Source organism: Sycon ciliatum, chromosome 5 (genome assembly GCF_964019385.1).
Source record: "Sycon ciliatum chromosome 5, ocSycCili1.1, whole genome shotgun sequence".
NCBI classification, from domain to species: domain Eukaryota; kingdom Metazoa; phylum Porifera; class Calcarea; order Leucosolenida; family Sycettidae; genus Sycon; species Sycon ciliatum.
In genome coordinates this window covers 15352232-15369526 of record NC_088647.1, presented here as the reverse complement: position 1 = coordinate 15369526, position 17295 = coordinate 15352232, and the positions used below count along the sequence as shown (strand labels likewise).

The following is a 17295-nucleotide window of genomic DNA, read 5'->3' as shown; positions in this document are numbered from 1 at the left end:
GAATAACAGCTTTTCACTCTTGTAGCGTGATGCTGCAGCCCTTACCCCATTTCATAATTTGGTTTCTGTTTTTGAATTTCTCCCATACTGCAAAACGGCGAGATTTTAGCGTAACTGGTATTCTGAATTAGGACCAAATCGCAATGAAATTTTTTAGCGATCCAAGTTTCACGGTTCAATAAGGAAGATGACCAGTACTCTATGTACTGTACATACAAATGTTCGATTGGCGCAGCTAAACTTTAGCGAAAACACTCCTTTCGCTAAATTTGCAACATGGAAAATTTGTGGGCACAAGTTATGCGATCGAGTCCACCAACTAAACCAGATTTTGAACAGATTTTTCTTGGCTCATCATCTGAATCGCTAAAAATAACCGGTGCTAAAATTAGCTGTTAACAATATTCACTAAATTAACCTAACGAAAACATTTGGCTCTGAAACTGCGGTTCTAGAAGACCGATGTGGATTGGATACACTGCTTTCGAAAGACGGATATCTTCCAATGGACCGTATATGTGTACGTTGCAATGAATATGCTGTCTCTTGGCATTGGATACCGCTCACAGATACTGTCATATTGTGTCCATATGACCTCCCATTGTGCTTATTGTGTGGACAACTCATAAATTACAAGATCTATTCCTGAATTTGTTGGAGTCATTCTAGCTACTCTTTGGGTTTTCCTCGGCAGTGCACCAAACAACTGCAGACCTGATGTGGAATCTGCCACTCTGAAATAAGCCCGGGCGCGCTGGCCATTGTTGCTATTGCGAGTGAAGTCTATCCTGTGTCTGTCCTCTTGAACAATTCACAGGCTGCTCAGTGACAACATGATATCCGAAGTGCCTGCTGCTGCACTTGGCTGGATCTCCGCAACGTTGAGAATACTGTAAGACAATATCCCCTGAGGCATTGAATACAATTTGCTTGATACTTGCTGACTGTTGTCAGTCTTTTCGGACTGTAGGCCTTCATTGTCTTGTTGACACATACTGCTTGTTGCTGCAAGTCAATGGTACTGGCTAAGGGTGCTATGTTGTGAACTAGTTTCAATCTCCTGCTTGGCTCAGTTTTCTGTATCCATCGGCACCCCGAATTGAATCTGCCCATGGACGATGCTTGGAGTACATCTGCTTGTGAAGGATTGTGCTGAAGCATACTTAATTATTAATTATAATTAATAAATAATTCTCATCGTGTGGATTGGACCACTCCTGTGTTGCAGGTCTCTGTCGTCAAACTCTCTGACCTCTCTGGCGGAGAGCAACTTCTCTGGTCTCGCCCTTCTTGGCAGCTTGTAAGTAGACAGAATATAAGTCGCATTCGATAATATGTCGCACCCTCATTTTCTGTTATTAGCCATATTGATTAGATATATTGACTTCAGTAGTAAGTCTTGCTCGATTGTAAGTCGCACCCCTTTTTACCCTTGGAATTTAGAGTACTACAAAGGTGCGACTTATATTCGGGGAAATACGGTATATCTTATATTCGGGGAAATACGGTATATCTTATATTCGGGGAAATACGGTATATCTTATATTCGGGGAAATACGGTATATCTTATATTCGGGGAAATACGGTATATCTTATATTCGGGGAAATACGGTATATCTTATATTTCTCTGCCAACACATACATGTACAGTGCTGCTCAATGAAATCCAGTCGAGTCACTCAAGTACAGGCCGGGCGTTGCGCAGCCATAGACCTATAAACAATGGGCTGCGGAATGGTGCAGGGTGCAAACTTGACGCACGTGACTGGATTTCATTGAGCAGCACTGTATGTACAATGAGCGTTAGCATGCTAACGCGAGTTAGCAGCCAGCCCAGCGAGCTGGCCCAACCTGCACGCATGCGCGAGTCACGTGGGCACGCGCCCTTCAAAATCCTGTACAATGTCTCTTTCATGTCATTGCTGTTTGGACTTTCGAGCATGCATCAAATGACACCGCTTGGAGCAGGCGAATGACTCCGCATGGAGCCGGCAAATGACTCCGCATGGAGCCGGCAAATGACTCCGCATGGAGCCGGCAAATGACTCCGCATGGAGCAGGCGAATGACTCCGCATGGAGCCGGCAAATGACTCCGCATGGAGCCAGCGAATGACTCCGCATGGAGCCGCCGAATGACTCCGCATGGAGCCGCCGAATGACTCCGCATGGAGCCGCCGAATTACTCCGCATGGAGCTGCCAATTACTCCGCATGGAGCCGCCGAATGACTCCGCATGGAGCCGCCAATGCCTCCGCATGGAGCCGCCAATGACTCTGAATAGAGCCGCCAAATGCTAGATATATAGAGATGCATAACCAGTTGAGAGCATATATTCTCATGGACTATACAGCTACCGTCATGTGTGCGCCAGAAACATGAGTTGAGCTAGTGGGTGGGAGGGTGGGAAGGAAATTGTTTGGGAACACCTGTTCCGCAAGTTGCACGCTCGAAAGTCCAAACAGCAATGACATGCAAGAGACATTGTACAGGATTTTGAAGGGCGCGTGCCCACGTGACTCGCGCATGCGTGCAGGTTGGGCCAGCTCGCTGGGCTGGCTGCTAACTCGCGTTTTTTATTTTTTTATTTTTTACTATTGAACACTTACTGCATGATGAACTAAAATGAAGAGAAAAACTCGACACAATGGTACATATCCAGCAGGACGGAGTGGGTGGGACCTGTGAAGCTCAGCCGACCAAGGGTCTCGGCATCACAGCTGCACATGTGCACCAAAAGTTAGCATGCTAACGCTCATTAAGCATCCCCCCACCTCACAACAGAGCAACCGAGTTTTGCATTAAGCTGGGAGTGCCGATTCGAGCAACTGGTATAATGGCTCTGCTTGGAGCCGCTAGTTGGCTCGCAGCTGAGCCAGCAAATGACACTGCTTGGAGCAGGTGAATGACTCCGCATGGAGCCGGCAAATGACTCCGCATGGAGCCGGCAAATGACTCCCCATGGAGCCGGCAAATGACTCCGCATGGAGCCGCCGAATTACTCCGCATGGAGCTGTCAATTACTCCGCATGGAGCCGCCGAATGACTCCGCATGGAGCCGCCAATGCCTCCGCATGGAGCCGCCAATGACTCTGAATAGAGCCGCTAAATGCTAGATATATAGAGATGCATAACCAGTTGAGAGCATATATGAGCCGCAATCAGCGAAAACGACCCTTAGAGGTTTCGTAATTTTTTCAAGAAAAATGTCGATTTGTGACGTTCAACGATTTTTGATCGCGCTGCGAACAGCGCGACGAGTTCTTCTTGATTTCCTTGCTTGAATTTATTTGAAGTTAGTTGAAGTGGTGTCGAGTGGCGACTCGAGTGTTCCTTGATCTTGTTGCGATGGCCGCGGACGCCAGAGCTGTTCGCAGAGCACACGCGGCAGTAATTGTGTACAGCTAGCTCGAGCCTGGTGGGGAGTGGATGCTGAAGTAGCCGCTGAAGTTCAGAGTGAGGATGAGACGTTCTTTGGTTCCGACATCGACATCGATGTCGACAGCGAGGCGGAATCGCAGCCGTCATCTCCTGCTGCGTTGCGGCTCAAGGTGGTCGATGACTCGTCAGAGTCGGAAGATGAGAAATCATCACCTGAGATAAATTCTGAGTCTGGGGCTAGTGACGGCAGCGACGTCGTGTCGTCAGCTGCGCAGGAAGAAATGGAAGACATTGCGGAACGACTCCACGCAGGATGCAGCTGCAAATAAGTGGATCATGTCTCCGCACTCGTCCGCTATTCTTTGTCATTCTAGCTGCTTACTGCGCTATTTCAAAGGTATTCAAGCTGCCTACCCACCTAAAAATGCTGAATATTTATTGTACACATATATCGTATACATACACTGCACCAATTTGGAGTACATCCTGTATATTGGTGTATACACCCGTTTTGAATCGGAATATTGAACTTTTTCTTGGCTGAGGTCCTTCAGTAGATGTGTTTCAACAAATTTCTAACCAAAAAGGACTTTTGAAAAATTTGACCCTAAGGGCTGTTTTCGTTGGTTGAGGCCCATATTCCATAAATCGGCACTCCCAGAGCGGATCACAAAGTGCAGGTACCTGTGAAATTTGTAAGCAGTGCAAGCTCGGTAACGATTGACTAACAGAACTCGATATCATGGGCTGAGGCCATTGCCACAGCCAACCATGCTTTGGCTGCTGGTGGCCTCTGAATGTTACTCGGGCAGACGTGGTTTCCACCTTCCCGCCTCTCTGAATATCGAGTCCGGCAGCTGATTCGAAACGAGTGGCCGGTGTATAACGCCAGGCCATAGCCACAACTGATGAGCAAGATTTTCGCAGTTGCTGTAAAGCCGATCGATTGGCATCTGCAGCTGGTGCCGCTAGCTTTCCCAGGTGCTGCCACAATTGCAAACCACTCTTTGCGATTGGCTGGTCTGCTTGATTGACTGTCCATTGCCCTATCCCCGGTCGCAATTGTTTGCGCACCAGCCAAGTGCACCACTTGCCTCAGTGAATAGCAGCAAGTTGGGGGATGGCGTCCACTTAGGGTGTAGGAAGAAGGACCGGCCGTTCTACTATTCCAGGAGCTCAGGCCATCAGCGAAGATATTTGAGGCACTCTTCGGAGAGCTTGATCAGGTAATACGGCTGCCGGTACCAGTTGGCAAGTGACCACAATCTGCAATGTGCGTCCTGGGACTATCCCTCTTGTAGCAAACGAGAGCTTTCCCAGAAGATACTCGTGTTGACATTGGGTAGTTGAAGCTGTGTTGAGAGTGGCCTGTAGGTCGTGAAGATTGGCAAGTTCGTCCATCGGCAGACTGATGTGAGCGCGCGGGTGTCCAGGATGACGCCGATAAACGTCAGGACGTGGGCTGGACCCTCCACTTTTGCTGACGCCAGAGAAACACCGAGGTATGTAAACGCGCGGCGACGAGTAGCGAGTTGCAGGCGAGCTAACACAGGTCCAGAGCATACATCGAGGAAGCACTTTTGCTGACGCCAGAGAAACACCGAGGTATGTAAACGCATGGCGCCGAGTAGCGAGTTGCTGGCGAGCTAACACAAGTCCAGAGCATGCATGGAGACAGAAACGTTAGTCGAGGTATTTTCCGTAATGGGAAGATGCCAATAACGTCAGGACTTGAGCTGGACCCTCCACTTTTGCTGGGGCCAGAGAAACACCGGGGTATGTAAACGCTCGGAGCAGAATAGCGAGTTGCTGGCGAGCTAACACAAGTCCAGAGCATGCATTGAGGAAGTAACGTTAATTGAGGTATTCCCCGTAACGCAACAGGCGTGGGAGTGCGAACTGCCCGCACACAATCCATTCACTGGCGGATGCGACAGAGTTCCATATAGCTGGCCTGGAGCGTAGTACAATCTGAAGGGCAGGACGCTCTCATAACAGTATTGATCCTGCCAGCGGTTCAACAAGGGCCACTCCTCTGGGCAGACGGGAATTCGGCAAAATGCACTTTTAACATTGAGCTTAGTAAGGTACAGCGGGGCGAGCAATTGTCTAATCATGTTTGCAGCATTGTCATCTTGATATTGTGGAGAGATACGGTCTGCTGGAATGTAATCGTTGACACTTCGACCCTGCAGGCTTTACAAAGGGTGTGTCGTGTGTAACTAACCGTTCGTCTAGGAACCGCATCTACGCCGGAACAGCACAGAGACGAGAAATGGGGTGAAGAACACAGGCCAGCTGTTTCAAGCCTGCTGCAAGAAACGGATCGTTGCGCAGAAATATAATCTGGGTTAGCATGTGACCGTCTTGAATTCAATGGATCCCAGTTAGTTGAGTGGTTGCCGATGAAACCTACCACAACACCGCAATTACGACCATGTGCAACATACCTCCGAGCATAGGATCAGGATGTGAGTCCAGTAATTTTGAGAAGTGAGAAACTGAGTGCTTACACAGTTACTGATGAGGCCTTACACTTAGCCCTGGCGTGCTCCTGTCGGCACTGGAGGCAGCACTGCCTGAGCTGACACGTGCAAGCGCCGTACTCTTAGTAGCGGCATACGGTTGCGGTACGTGATGCGGATCTGTACTGGTGAGTAGGTCGAAATGCGCTCGGAAATGCTGGCGGGTGCAGTGAGCTGCACTGCTGGCAGGCGGGTCGTGCTGTTCCAGTACACCGTGAGGCGCAGTTGCCACAAGTTGATATTGATAACCTGGCTTTGGAGATTTTTATTTTTCATTGCTATCAGGTTCAGCTTAATTCCCTCTGTGCTGCGCTGATGAGTCCACGAAGGACGAAACAGTTGTCCGCAGATTGAGTATTGGTAACGTCCAGTTTCTAGGTGGCAAGAACTGGCGATTGGCCGCGACGATCGTGGCCAAATACGTCCACAGGCGCTCGTGAAACGCGGTGAGGAACAGTGGAACACCGACCATTCATGAACACTGTGCAGGTCTCAACTCAAGTGCTACCGTCATGCAGCCTACGAAGCGCAGTTCTGGGTTCAGATCCAAATAAATGCTAATGCGCCAGAAGAGCAACATATGAGGGGCTACGGTGTTGGACCGTCGCCGGAGCTGCACTGACTGCAACTGTATCGGGCAGCAGGAAATCGAAGTCCACGAACTCGCCTCTCTGGACACGATTGAGAAGGGTCCGTATAGGACAGTCAGGTTCACCTTCTGTTGGTGCTGCATGCGCATATGGCGGTCGTCACTGCACCGGGCTCCCAGTAGGGTCCGGCCTGCTGGCGGCGAGCGGCGATACGGATCCAAGTAGAGCGAGGAGAAGCTGGGTGGCGTTGGTGACGGCAGTGGACAACTAACGTTGTTACTTCCAACAGAAAGTCAAAGTCCACGAACTCGCCTCTCTGGATACGAATTTCGATCGTCAGGCTCGCGCCTGCTGTTGCAGTGGTGGTGCTGCGTGGCGGCCGTCGCTGCGTTCGCAGTAGGCGGGCGGCGGAGCCAGGTAGAGCGAGGCGATCCGGAGAGGCTGGACGCCGGTTGGTGACGACGACATTGTTTCAAGGCACAACCAGGGGTCGCTGAGATCGCGTGGAGGTACTAGTACTTCATTTCAGGAAACCTGATGATGGCGCAAGCTAAAAAGTCCACAGTCGACGTTCCACTGTAGACGACGACATTGTTTCAGGCACCAACAGGCGTCATTGAAGTCTGAATTTGAAACGTAGAGATACGAGAATGCAAGCTTGAAAGTCTAACGAAAGGAAATTGTTTGGGAACACCTGTTCCGCAAGTTGCACGCTCGAAAGTCCAAACAGCAAAGACATGCCAGAGACATTGTACAGGATTTTGAAGGGCGCGTGCGCACATGACTCGCGCATGCGTGCAGGTTGGGCCAGCTCGCTGGGCTGGCCGCTAACTCGCGTTAGCATGCTAACGCTCATATAATGGTCCGAAAGTGCAACAACTATGAAACAAACTGAGGCAATACATGTTCTCGCTCCACATATACTGGCATACACAGAGACATAGACTGCAATAGCGACAACACACAAAGTGAAGGGTAGTTGGCCGCAGCCAGATGTGAAAGGGTAGTTGGCCGCAGCCAGATGTGAACCGGATAACGAGTGAGGTATGGAAGCAAGCAAGGACTGAGAACAGAGTGTCTCAGATAGAATAGTCGTGCCAGTGGATAGCAGATATAGGCCATGATGCAGAACCACTTGGGACCGTCAGATTAATTTTCCTGGACCGAGCCAGCCGGGAAAAAACCCCTCGCGCCGACGGACGCATTTGTGAGGGAAAAAACCGGGTGTATATCCCCAATGGCGATTAGGCATCATGTAGGCATGGCAAGCACATCACGGCAAACAGTGATAAAAAGCACTGATAATATGCACAGAAATAAAGGGTGGGAGGGCAGGGACACTGGTGAGACTCAAAACTGACTGAAGAAGTCAGGAAAAGAAGCGACAACAAAGAACACACAAGATGCCATATTTGCAACTGAAAATATTTCGCGAGAAATACAACGTCTTATACCTAGTTTAAACACATCTCCGATGTGCACAACAGCCTTCAAGCGTGGAAGGCTCATGATCTTCAAGCTTGGAAGGCTCATGACCCACTATTTAGTTAGTGATTGACAGTTGTTCATAGCTCGTATCCATGTGTCCTTTCTCCTATTGGCTGGGTACATGAAAAGATGGGTGCACTGGGGATATTACTATTTGAAGGTGCATGTGCCTAGTAGCACGCGTGTGAGCGTCATTGGTTGCCATGGTTATTTTTGCGATAATAAATCGGCAATTGATAGGGCCGTTCACCTTTTGTACCATAGTGACACTCTGTTAATTTGCCTGGAGATATTTCTTTGCTCACCTTCAGAACCTTTTGTAACTTGTTTTCAGCTTGGCTGAAGAGTGTGTGCAATGGGTATAAGTTTCACCATTGCGTTTGTGCATCCATTCCCACGCGTGCTTGTGTGTCTGTGGAATGCCAGGGATCTTGCGAATAACCAGCTGGAAAGCTACCCATCATCTGGTTTTCAGCTATCCAATCTCACCTTCCTGTAAGTTCTAGTTCCACTGACAGCAGCTTGATGCAGGGCAGGCTGTAGTAAAAAGAAAAATTTCACACATTCGTGTTGCCACCTGCTATATAATTGTGTTGAGAAATGACCACCACTTCATAGCTCGCTGGGCATCCCATTGCTTTGTAACTTGCTAATCCCTATCCCTTTTGTGTACAGTGAAACCTGTCCAAAACGACCGCTCAAGGGACCATCAAAACGTGGTCTCTGTTACCAGGTGGTTTCCTTATCCGGGGTCATTTGACTGGAAACAGCATCCCTTGGTCCTGGTTTCAGTGGTCTTCTAGGACAGGTGGTCGCCTTATCCGAGTGTTCGCCTTGACAGGTTTTACTGTACGTGCTTTTCTTTTCTTTTTTTCTCTTCTTCCGTGGTTGGTCTCAGTCTCACCCTCTCCTCAATTCAATTGGCTGTCTTGACATGCTACGAGGTGCAGAAATAAATAAAATAATAATGATACAACCGGCTTAGGAAGTTTCTCTTGCGTCAGGCCACCACCATGCCTGAGATACTCATGTAATAAGGCAACACTGCCTGTTTGTTATTCGACGTTAAATAAACCAATCCAATCCAATACCGGGGTGGCAGATGCAGTGTCTAGCGGGCAAGGGTGAGGTGGTAAGTCTCACAACCAGTGCCCGACAACAGGGCTAAGCCTCGCTAGCTGTGTCCATGTTACCTTCACTCCGAGTAGTGAGGCTGTACTGGACAACCTATAGATTATTGATCGGGTCGCACTACTGTCATTTGAGTGGTACTGCCATCAATTGGGTTGTACTGCCATCGGTTGGGTTGTACTACCGTTGATTGGTTGTATCAAATCGATATTGGTCCTGTTAGAAGGTTGCAATCAGCACTGGATTGACAATCTAGTGGGTAGTATTCTGGCTTCCACCCTGTCGCATATTCTTTGGCTTGCACCCGCAAAGTGCATTTGTGCTATCTGATACAAATACAGTTGCGACACTCTTTTTTTGTTGTAAACTAGGAGATTGAGGAGCCTATGTGGAATTCCTAAATATGCATAGCTACATCATACACTTCAGTCGTGTTTCTGCCGGTCTTGTCTTGCAGTGATCTCTCCGGCAATTCCCTTCCAGTGGATCCGGAGAACTTCACGTGGTCTGTGGACACACCTCAACTTCAGTATCTGTAAGCCATGTGGTACCTGCATCATAGTGTTAGCTGCTCTGCCTGAACAGTCTTCCTCCAAGGCATTCTCATAGGACAGTCTTGACGTTTCATGAGTTTCATCATAGGAAGAAGTATCATGGAAGAAGGAAGTATAGAATGAGCCACAACGGGCAAAGATGTGGGAGTAACTGTTATGAAATAGTGAGCAGTATTTTCGTATCGTGACCTGTATACTGTATGAACGTCGTAGTATCAGTACACCTGTTCTAATAGTGTCCATATCCACTGGATATGTGCTGCTCTAGGCCCTCCAACCATGTGCGTCAGCAGTGAGCGCTGGTCAGTTCTAGTGAAAGATGCATTGGACTATGAACTGGTGCACAGAGCCGGTTTAATATTAGACGAGAATTCATTGACCGCAACCTTTTCACTCCTTTCATGCATCTAGCCAGCTGAAAATGAAGAAAAAATGATGAAACTCTTATCGAGAGATGCCTTGCAGTGTGTAGCGCTCATGCTATGACTAAAAAAACGGAACGACAAAATATACTTGTTCTGCTCGACGTCTTCTCGTTCCTGGCATAATCATGTTCAAGCAGAAGTTTGTTTCTTGGCCCAAGTGCAGTAACTGGTTGGTTAGCAGAAAACACTATGATCCAGAACCGGTGGAGCACCGTGCATGGGGTGTTCCAGTTGCAGATCAGATAGTAACTAAAGTAGTACCTCTCTTGTCTGGGATGTTCAGGACTGAAGGGTGCCCATATTTAAGACCTACTTGCAGCTGAGAAATGCATTCCAACCAGAATGGATATGACACACAGTGGTCATACAACGAAATGCAGCAATGCGATTTTGTTTTGCCTTGTTCTGTGCTAACAGGAACCTTTCATCAAACATTGGGAACGACTCCGAGACAGCAAATATATCTGCTGGAGCATTCAGTGGACTCTCTCACCTGAAAGATCTGTAAGTCAATGCTACTGGTGCACACCATGCCTTTGTGCATGTTCAGTCAGGGCAATTATGCATTCTAACCCAGTTGCAATAATGTTCCAGTCAATGCACTCCGTGAGTTAGCTGTTGTGGAGGGGCGTATGTGAGGTGTTCCTTGTCCTAGGTCTTTAATAATTTTAATCCGTGCTACGTACTGCTTTTGTACTGGTCATATACATGTCCAACAGTGTCAGTGAGCTCTGCATAACGCAAGCAGCAAAGGCACTACCCCACATGAGAGTGCTCAACTGCTACAAGAGCACGAGCGAAATACTCGACAATCTGCGGACAGAACTGTATCGTCATTTGTGTACTCCTCAGCGCAGCCAGAGTGCTCAAACTGACAAAATTATAATAGCTGAAAGTACTGCATTCGTTGTCCTGTGCCATGCTACAACTTTCAACTTGCCACATTGATAGTTTCTATTGTAAAATGTTCAATTTGTACTTTCTCCTCTCCTTGTTCTTAAAACCATACTATTGCTCTTGTTGCTTGATTTGTTTGAAATAGGATACTGAGCGACTGTGCCATTGAGATCATAGATCAAGACAGTCTGACTGGATTAGATGCACTGGAAGTGCTGTGAGTGATTTCAATGTGTGGGGTGCTCCATAGCCTGTTGCGTGTGTGCGTGTGTGTGTGTGTGTGTGTGTGTGTGTGTGCGTGTGTGTGTGTGTGTGTGTGTGTGTTTGTGTGCGCGCGCATGTGTGTGTGTGTGTGTGTGTGAGAGAGAGAGAGAGAGAGCATGTGTGTGTGTGTGAGAGAGAGCATGTGTGTATGTGGGGGGGGGGGGGCATCGTGTATGTATGCATGCGGGTGGGTGTATGCGGGTGTTCAAGTAGTGGATTAAGGTACCAAATGGAAAGTTGCCATTACGTTTGACGTATCCACTTTGCTTATGTTCGCTTCCACTGTGAGTTCTACTTTGTTCTGTACAGGCAGCTGTCCAATAACTCTATTCAAAGTATGCCTGAGCCATTGCTCAATGGGGGCTTCAACTCTTTGAAAGTTCTGTAAGTGATTGAGATAGATACCATTCCGATCCTATAGTGCCTCTTTGAGAGCTGCCATTGCGTGATCTGGTCCACTCTTCTCTGTGTGTGTGGGTCGTGTTGGTATGTGGGTGCGTGCATGTGTGAGTGTGCGTGTGGGTATGCGCGCGAGCGTAGAGGGGTTGAATCTACCTGTTTGCATGCAAGGGACGAGGCACAGGCAACTGCCCTGCATTTTACTACTGTGGTGAAGATGTGAACCAGTGGCCTCCATGATGCTTACTGTCTCAAATACTTGTTGTATGTGTATGTGTGCTCAGCAATCTATCCTACAACAGTATTGGAACTGTTGGTGGAGGCTATCTACGATCACTGCCACAGCTACAGACTATGTAAGAGTGGCACTACATGACCTGCTCAATGCGTCGCGGGGGGGGGGGGGGGGGGGGAGGAGGACTGAAACAGGCACAGATATGCATACGGCGTATACATGAGCTTTGAAGGCACGTGTTCCATGTGGTCATGTAGTGGTCAGTGTTGCTGCATATATTACAGATAACTACATAGAAGAATGTGAACTGCTCCTCGATTAAGCAGCCCTGCAAGTCAATTACGCACTGCAAAGCCCTGGACCTGCCAACACCGGTTTGTGCACTGATGCATCATGTTAACTCGACTCCGTGATTGAACTTCATTGAGCGGCACTGTACTCGTGGAGTTGTTCCTCAAAGCAAACACTCAAATCGAGGAAGAGAAAGAACCCTTCGAAAAAAAGACACAGTTATAGTGACTTGAAGTAGGTCATGTAGCAGTTTGTCTGTTGTGAATCCAGTGGTCTGGTATTCGGCTGTCGGTGCTCAACAGTCAGGCAGCTATGCCAGTCTAAAAAGTCAAGAGAAGAGAGTGCTAGAGGCGTATAGTGAGGTTGGAAAGAGTGTAGTGTATAGTGTTTTTCGCCGTATTGTCTCTCTCCGTACTGTCTCTCTCTCATATGTATTATCTGCGCATGCTCGTTAACCATTCTCGCTCCACATACACCGACATACTGATATGGACCCAGGCAACACTGGCAGGAGCACACAGAGTGAGGGTAGTAGGCCGCAGCCAGATGTGACAAACACTGTCCCACAATGGACTCCTGCGTGGCTTGCAGGCCGAACATACCAACGCGTGTGTCTGATTTTCACAGGCCACTGCAGGCTTCATTGCCCACCTTTGATGCTCTTACCTTATTGTGAAAGTTTGCGAAGCGGTGAAACCTGTAGACGGCCAGCAGACTCCCAGTATCTATGGTGCTTGTGTTGCACAGTGTCCACCGCTTTCGTTTTGGAATTTGACAAGGGGCCAAACTATCCTTCCTCTCACTAACAACATCCACTAGCCCTTTGTAAGGGTTGGTCCCGTAAATGTGCACCCACAAAACTGCACGACTCTAAAATTGCAGGAGATAGATATGGATGGACCTTGAAGTTACGAGTTATGCCTAACAGTCTACCAAGGTAACGAGATAATAATTATACAGTCAGATAGTGCAACAACAAGGCACAAAACTGTCGGGGATATTGAGACATTCGACGACCTGACACCTAGCTCCAACACATCTACGAAGCTCAAACCAAACAACCTCGGTGGACTGCTAGTCACAACTCGGAACTTATAGGTTCTTTTCTATTGACTCAACATCCAAGATTGGTATGGGTAAATCTTATTGGAAACTGTATGAACATACGCTTTTGATAAGCCCACATATGAGCCAGCAATAGGAAATGCAATTGAAATATGCGAAAGTGCTAACTTGCACTAGCAACACAGTAAAACGTATAGACAACCAGTTTTACTCTTTCTCACCGGAAATAAATTTTGTTCGTTTTGTGGGCTTATGCAAGCTTTTGCGATGCTCCCTTGGGATTGGGATATATTCAGCTCAACTATGTAACGTTTTCATTGCCATTGTAAACATTTTCTCCACCTCTTTTTTCTATTGCTCTCTTTCTTCTGCTTGCCTGTATGTGTCAGAGATCTGCAGAATAGTGAAATCCGACAGGTGTCTGTGACTGCCTTTCAGGATCAGCGGAGCGTCGACAATGTGTAAGTGGCTATTGTCTACGTTTGTGATGTCGCTCAGCACAGTGATTGACTAGTCTCGTTTTAGCTTTGTGAGCACACACTACGCTGCTCTTGCGGCCTCTTGCTTTCGGGACGCGCCTGAATATTGTGCATTGCCCTGACAACCTCTCTAGCGGCAGTGTTGTCGGTCGACCGCACCGGGGAATCATGTCTAAGCCCAAGCAGGGTGTGCCATGACCAAACCGGTCATCCCTTCCTTACTCTGGTCACTTTCCACCTGCAGTGGACTCCGTTGGATTTCCGTGGTATCTGCGCTGGTCGGTCGGCAGTGCTCTGTGTGCTCTGATCTCTTTCCACCTATTTCTCTTATTATCAGTGGGACCACTGTCATTAGGTTTAGGCCTGTTTTGGAACTCCACTTTAAATAAAGCCAAACAACAACAACAACTATAATTGACTACAGATGTCGCATTGATGTGGCTTTTCCGTGTGGAGCAGGTCAACACACTGCTGACCAAGTGTAGCACATAGGAGCGGTGTGCTATCCTTCAACAGGCGGTTGGTCGGTCGACAGTGCGCTGTCTATACTCTGCTCACTTTCCGGTGGACTGCGCACTTTGCACTGGTGTGGTTTCTCCGTGTGGAGCAGGTCAATACACTGCGGAACGAGTATAGCGCACAGAAGTGGTGTGCTATCGAGGGCTTCCTTCGATAGGTGGTTGGTCGGTCGGCAGTGCTCTGTTTCCACTAGAATAATTTGTCCGTGGAATACTGCTGAACGAGTATAGCACACAGGAGCGGTGTTCGGAAGACGTGTGCAGCTGCGACGCTCCACACCCAAACACCGCACGACAAGGGAGCAGCTTGCTATTGCTGTGAAGCCCAAGTGTGGATGAGAAGCTCTCTTTTGCAAAACTTACAAATCCCTTCCTTGCAGTCCCCAAAAAAGACTCACCGAAAACTACCTCAGTGTACTCCTTCATACACCTACAACATGCATGAGAAACCGAACTTCAGGCCCAATCAGCTAGCACCAAACACAAGGTAAAGAAAACAACGGAAGTAGGACAACACACGAAAGTCACAGCTATAGCTATAGGTGAAACAAGAGGGGTGCACTGCATGACAGTGAGTTGCATGACCTCCTGAACAAGCGGTGTATTAGCATTGTCTCCCTTCCAAAGGTAGCATGCTGGCGTGACGTTTTCAGCCCTGCGCTAAGAAACCACGGGTGGGTGCCAGGTCATTCGATAGAGTTTAGAGCTTGGGCTGGCCTTGCCTTCGACTGTGCCGCCGCGATCTTCTTGTGTCACCTACGCGCTGCGCATGGTTTCTTCCTCGATGTGGCTACAATTATTTTTGGATTGTCGCTCGATTTCAAGAGCTCGCCTACCTCGTCAGTGAATTTTCTAGGCCTCGCAGGAAATTTTCTAGTATACCTCGCTGTCCCAGCGAAATGATTTCGTGTATTCCTAAGCTTGACGTGCATCACTCTAACTTTTCGTGGCCAGTTTAGAGACAATACTTTGTTCAGAAATGGAGGTGCATGTTAGCATCCTGTCTTTGTGTTGTCGCATTGGAGAGGAGAAATTCGCGTCAAGGAGTGTACGGACCAAGTATCGTGTGGCAGATCATACTGAATCCATTTTGGCAGTATTTCACCTCAATGTGCCAAAAGATGAGCCAAATGTACACCCAGATCATGTTTGCCACACTTGCAAATTGGTTATGGATTGCAGTGCTACTGCTATGGGCCCAAAATTCGCTAGAGGTGGATGTGGACCGGTCAAGAAATGGGAGCCACATAGTGAGATAAAATGTTCTGTGTGCACGCCTTTCAAACCGGGTAGGAAGCCGAAGCACGCAACTCAAATGCAGGACAAACGTTCGGCATGGGAGAAAACCCCATCGCCCACACGCACGAGCACGCCAACATCACAGACGGGAGCAGCACCAACAAACCCTCGCCCCACCACACCAGTAATTGGCATGGATAGGACGGAGTCTGATGTCCTGCAGCATGCCACACCCGCATATCAAGCTGGTAAACCTCTGCAGCCGGAACGGTTTATTGATCGGAACGTCGTTAAGCGAGCACAATGTCCATTATGACAGAATGCGTTGGAGAGAGCAGTGCTGGCAGCTTGCTGTGAGACAATGTTCTGCTGTGCATGCATTTGCAGATGGCTACAGCAGAAAGCCACCTGCCCTAAATGCACAGCACCCATGCAAGCATCAGAGCTAGAGCAGCCAAACAACACAGTTTGTGGGTTCCTCCAAGACTTCACAGTACACTGTCACAGTTACCATGAGCCAGCTCTGGCAGGGTGCCCTGTCACAGTTCCGCTGCGCAGTCTTCAACAGCATGCGGGGGACTGCTCCAATCCTGTAACGCCAGCAATGCCTATTCGAGCAGTCAGTGCATCACCCCTGGTCGGTGACGTCCTGCAGGCCTCACATTGAAGATGCGCTGATCGGCTCGCCGGTGCGATCGTCACGAACAAAGCCATTGAAGGACGACTAAAAATCAAAACCAGCTCTAGAGGTAGACCCCAGGTATACCAACGAATAACTGTCGCCAGCACGTCATCTGATGCTGCATCAGCGTCAAAGGTACGGCGGCGGTCGCAGGAACTGGGCACAGTCGGTCGGACGCTCACTGGTGGAGAAAGAGGCCTGCGAGCCCAGGAAGCAGCAGGCATAAAGCGTTTGTCAATAGCCGAGCAAGAGAGCTTGCTCCGAGAAGTAGGCTTGCACCACTCAGCCACCAGTTGTGGGAAATTGGGCCAAAATAGCCCATACTTTAATTCGAAAAATCACAACCTGAAATATTGTGGCACCGGTTCCGGCACCCCGGTATTCTATACCAAAGGCCAGTTTTCTGGGATAGATTTAAAAATTGTCCAAACTAGCCTATGCACAAAGTCTCTATGGTCCTTACTGCAAATATTCCATACCCTAGGCAGAGGGCACAGCAAAAAGGCAAACGAACAAACCCCCAGGAACGCTTTCTCCTTACTTGTAACGCAGAGTTTGATGTTTGGAAAACCCAAACACCAGGCCCTAGTACGTGTTTTGTAACACGGAAGAAAGCGCTTTTCGTCTGTTGTCTTGCTTTTGTGCTACGTTCCATGCAAAGAGAAAGTACTGTAATATTAATGCAGGGTACCTTGTAACTGAACTGTACCACTACACGACGGACACAACTGTACCACTGCACGACGGACACAGCTTTTGTAAATTTGACTTCAAAAAAGTTCCAGCTATTCCATACCTCGGCCGAGATTGTCATGACCAGCATGGCGAGATAGATACGCCATGCTGGTCATGACAATCTCGACTGAGGTATCAAATGCATATAGTACAGTCCTGGTAACTGAAATCCGACCACTGGCCTGGAGCGTTGCGCTCACAGTGCCAAGATGCAGCATGGGATTGACTACGCAATAGAGACCGCCAGAATCGATGCTGCACTCTAGCACAGAAGTCAGGTGTTGGATTTCACATGCCACCACTGTAGGTACATGCTCCATGCTGGTCATGACAATCTCGGCTGAGGTATCGAATAGTGGAGACGAGGCATCATGAGGTATCGAATAGTTGAGACGAGGC

At 48.5% G+C, this 17295-nt stretch overlaps 1 protein-coding gene across 1 annotated transcript in view; it reads left to right on the top strand.

Annotated features, from left to right (window-relative positions):
• Positions 1-17295, top strand: part of LOC135817787 (uncharacterized) — a 73291-nt gene that overhangs the window by 4370 nt on the left and 51626 nt on the right. The window contains exons 4-12 of the mRNA XM_065331028.1: positions 818-892; positions 1229-1300; positions 8409-8477; positions 9571-9648; positions 10510-10596; positions 11135-11206; positions 11563-11637; positions 11937-12008; positions 13633-13704. Of these exons, the coding sequence (XP_065187100.1) occupies positions 834-892; positions 1229-1300; positions 8409-8477; positions 9571-9648; positions 10510-10596; positions 11135-11206; positions 11563-11637; positions 11937-12008; positions 13633-13704 (656 nt within the window). The 5' untranslated portion in view covers positions 818-833. The remainder of the gene's footprint in view (positions 1-817; positions 893-1228; positions 1301-8408; positions 8478-9570; positions 9649-10509; positions 10597-11134; positions 11207-11562; positions 11638-11936; positions 12009-13632; positions 13705-17295) is intronic.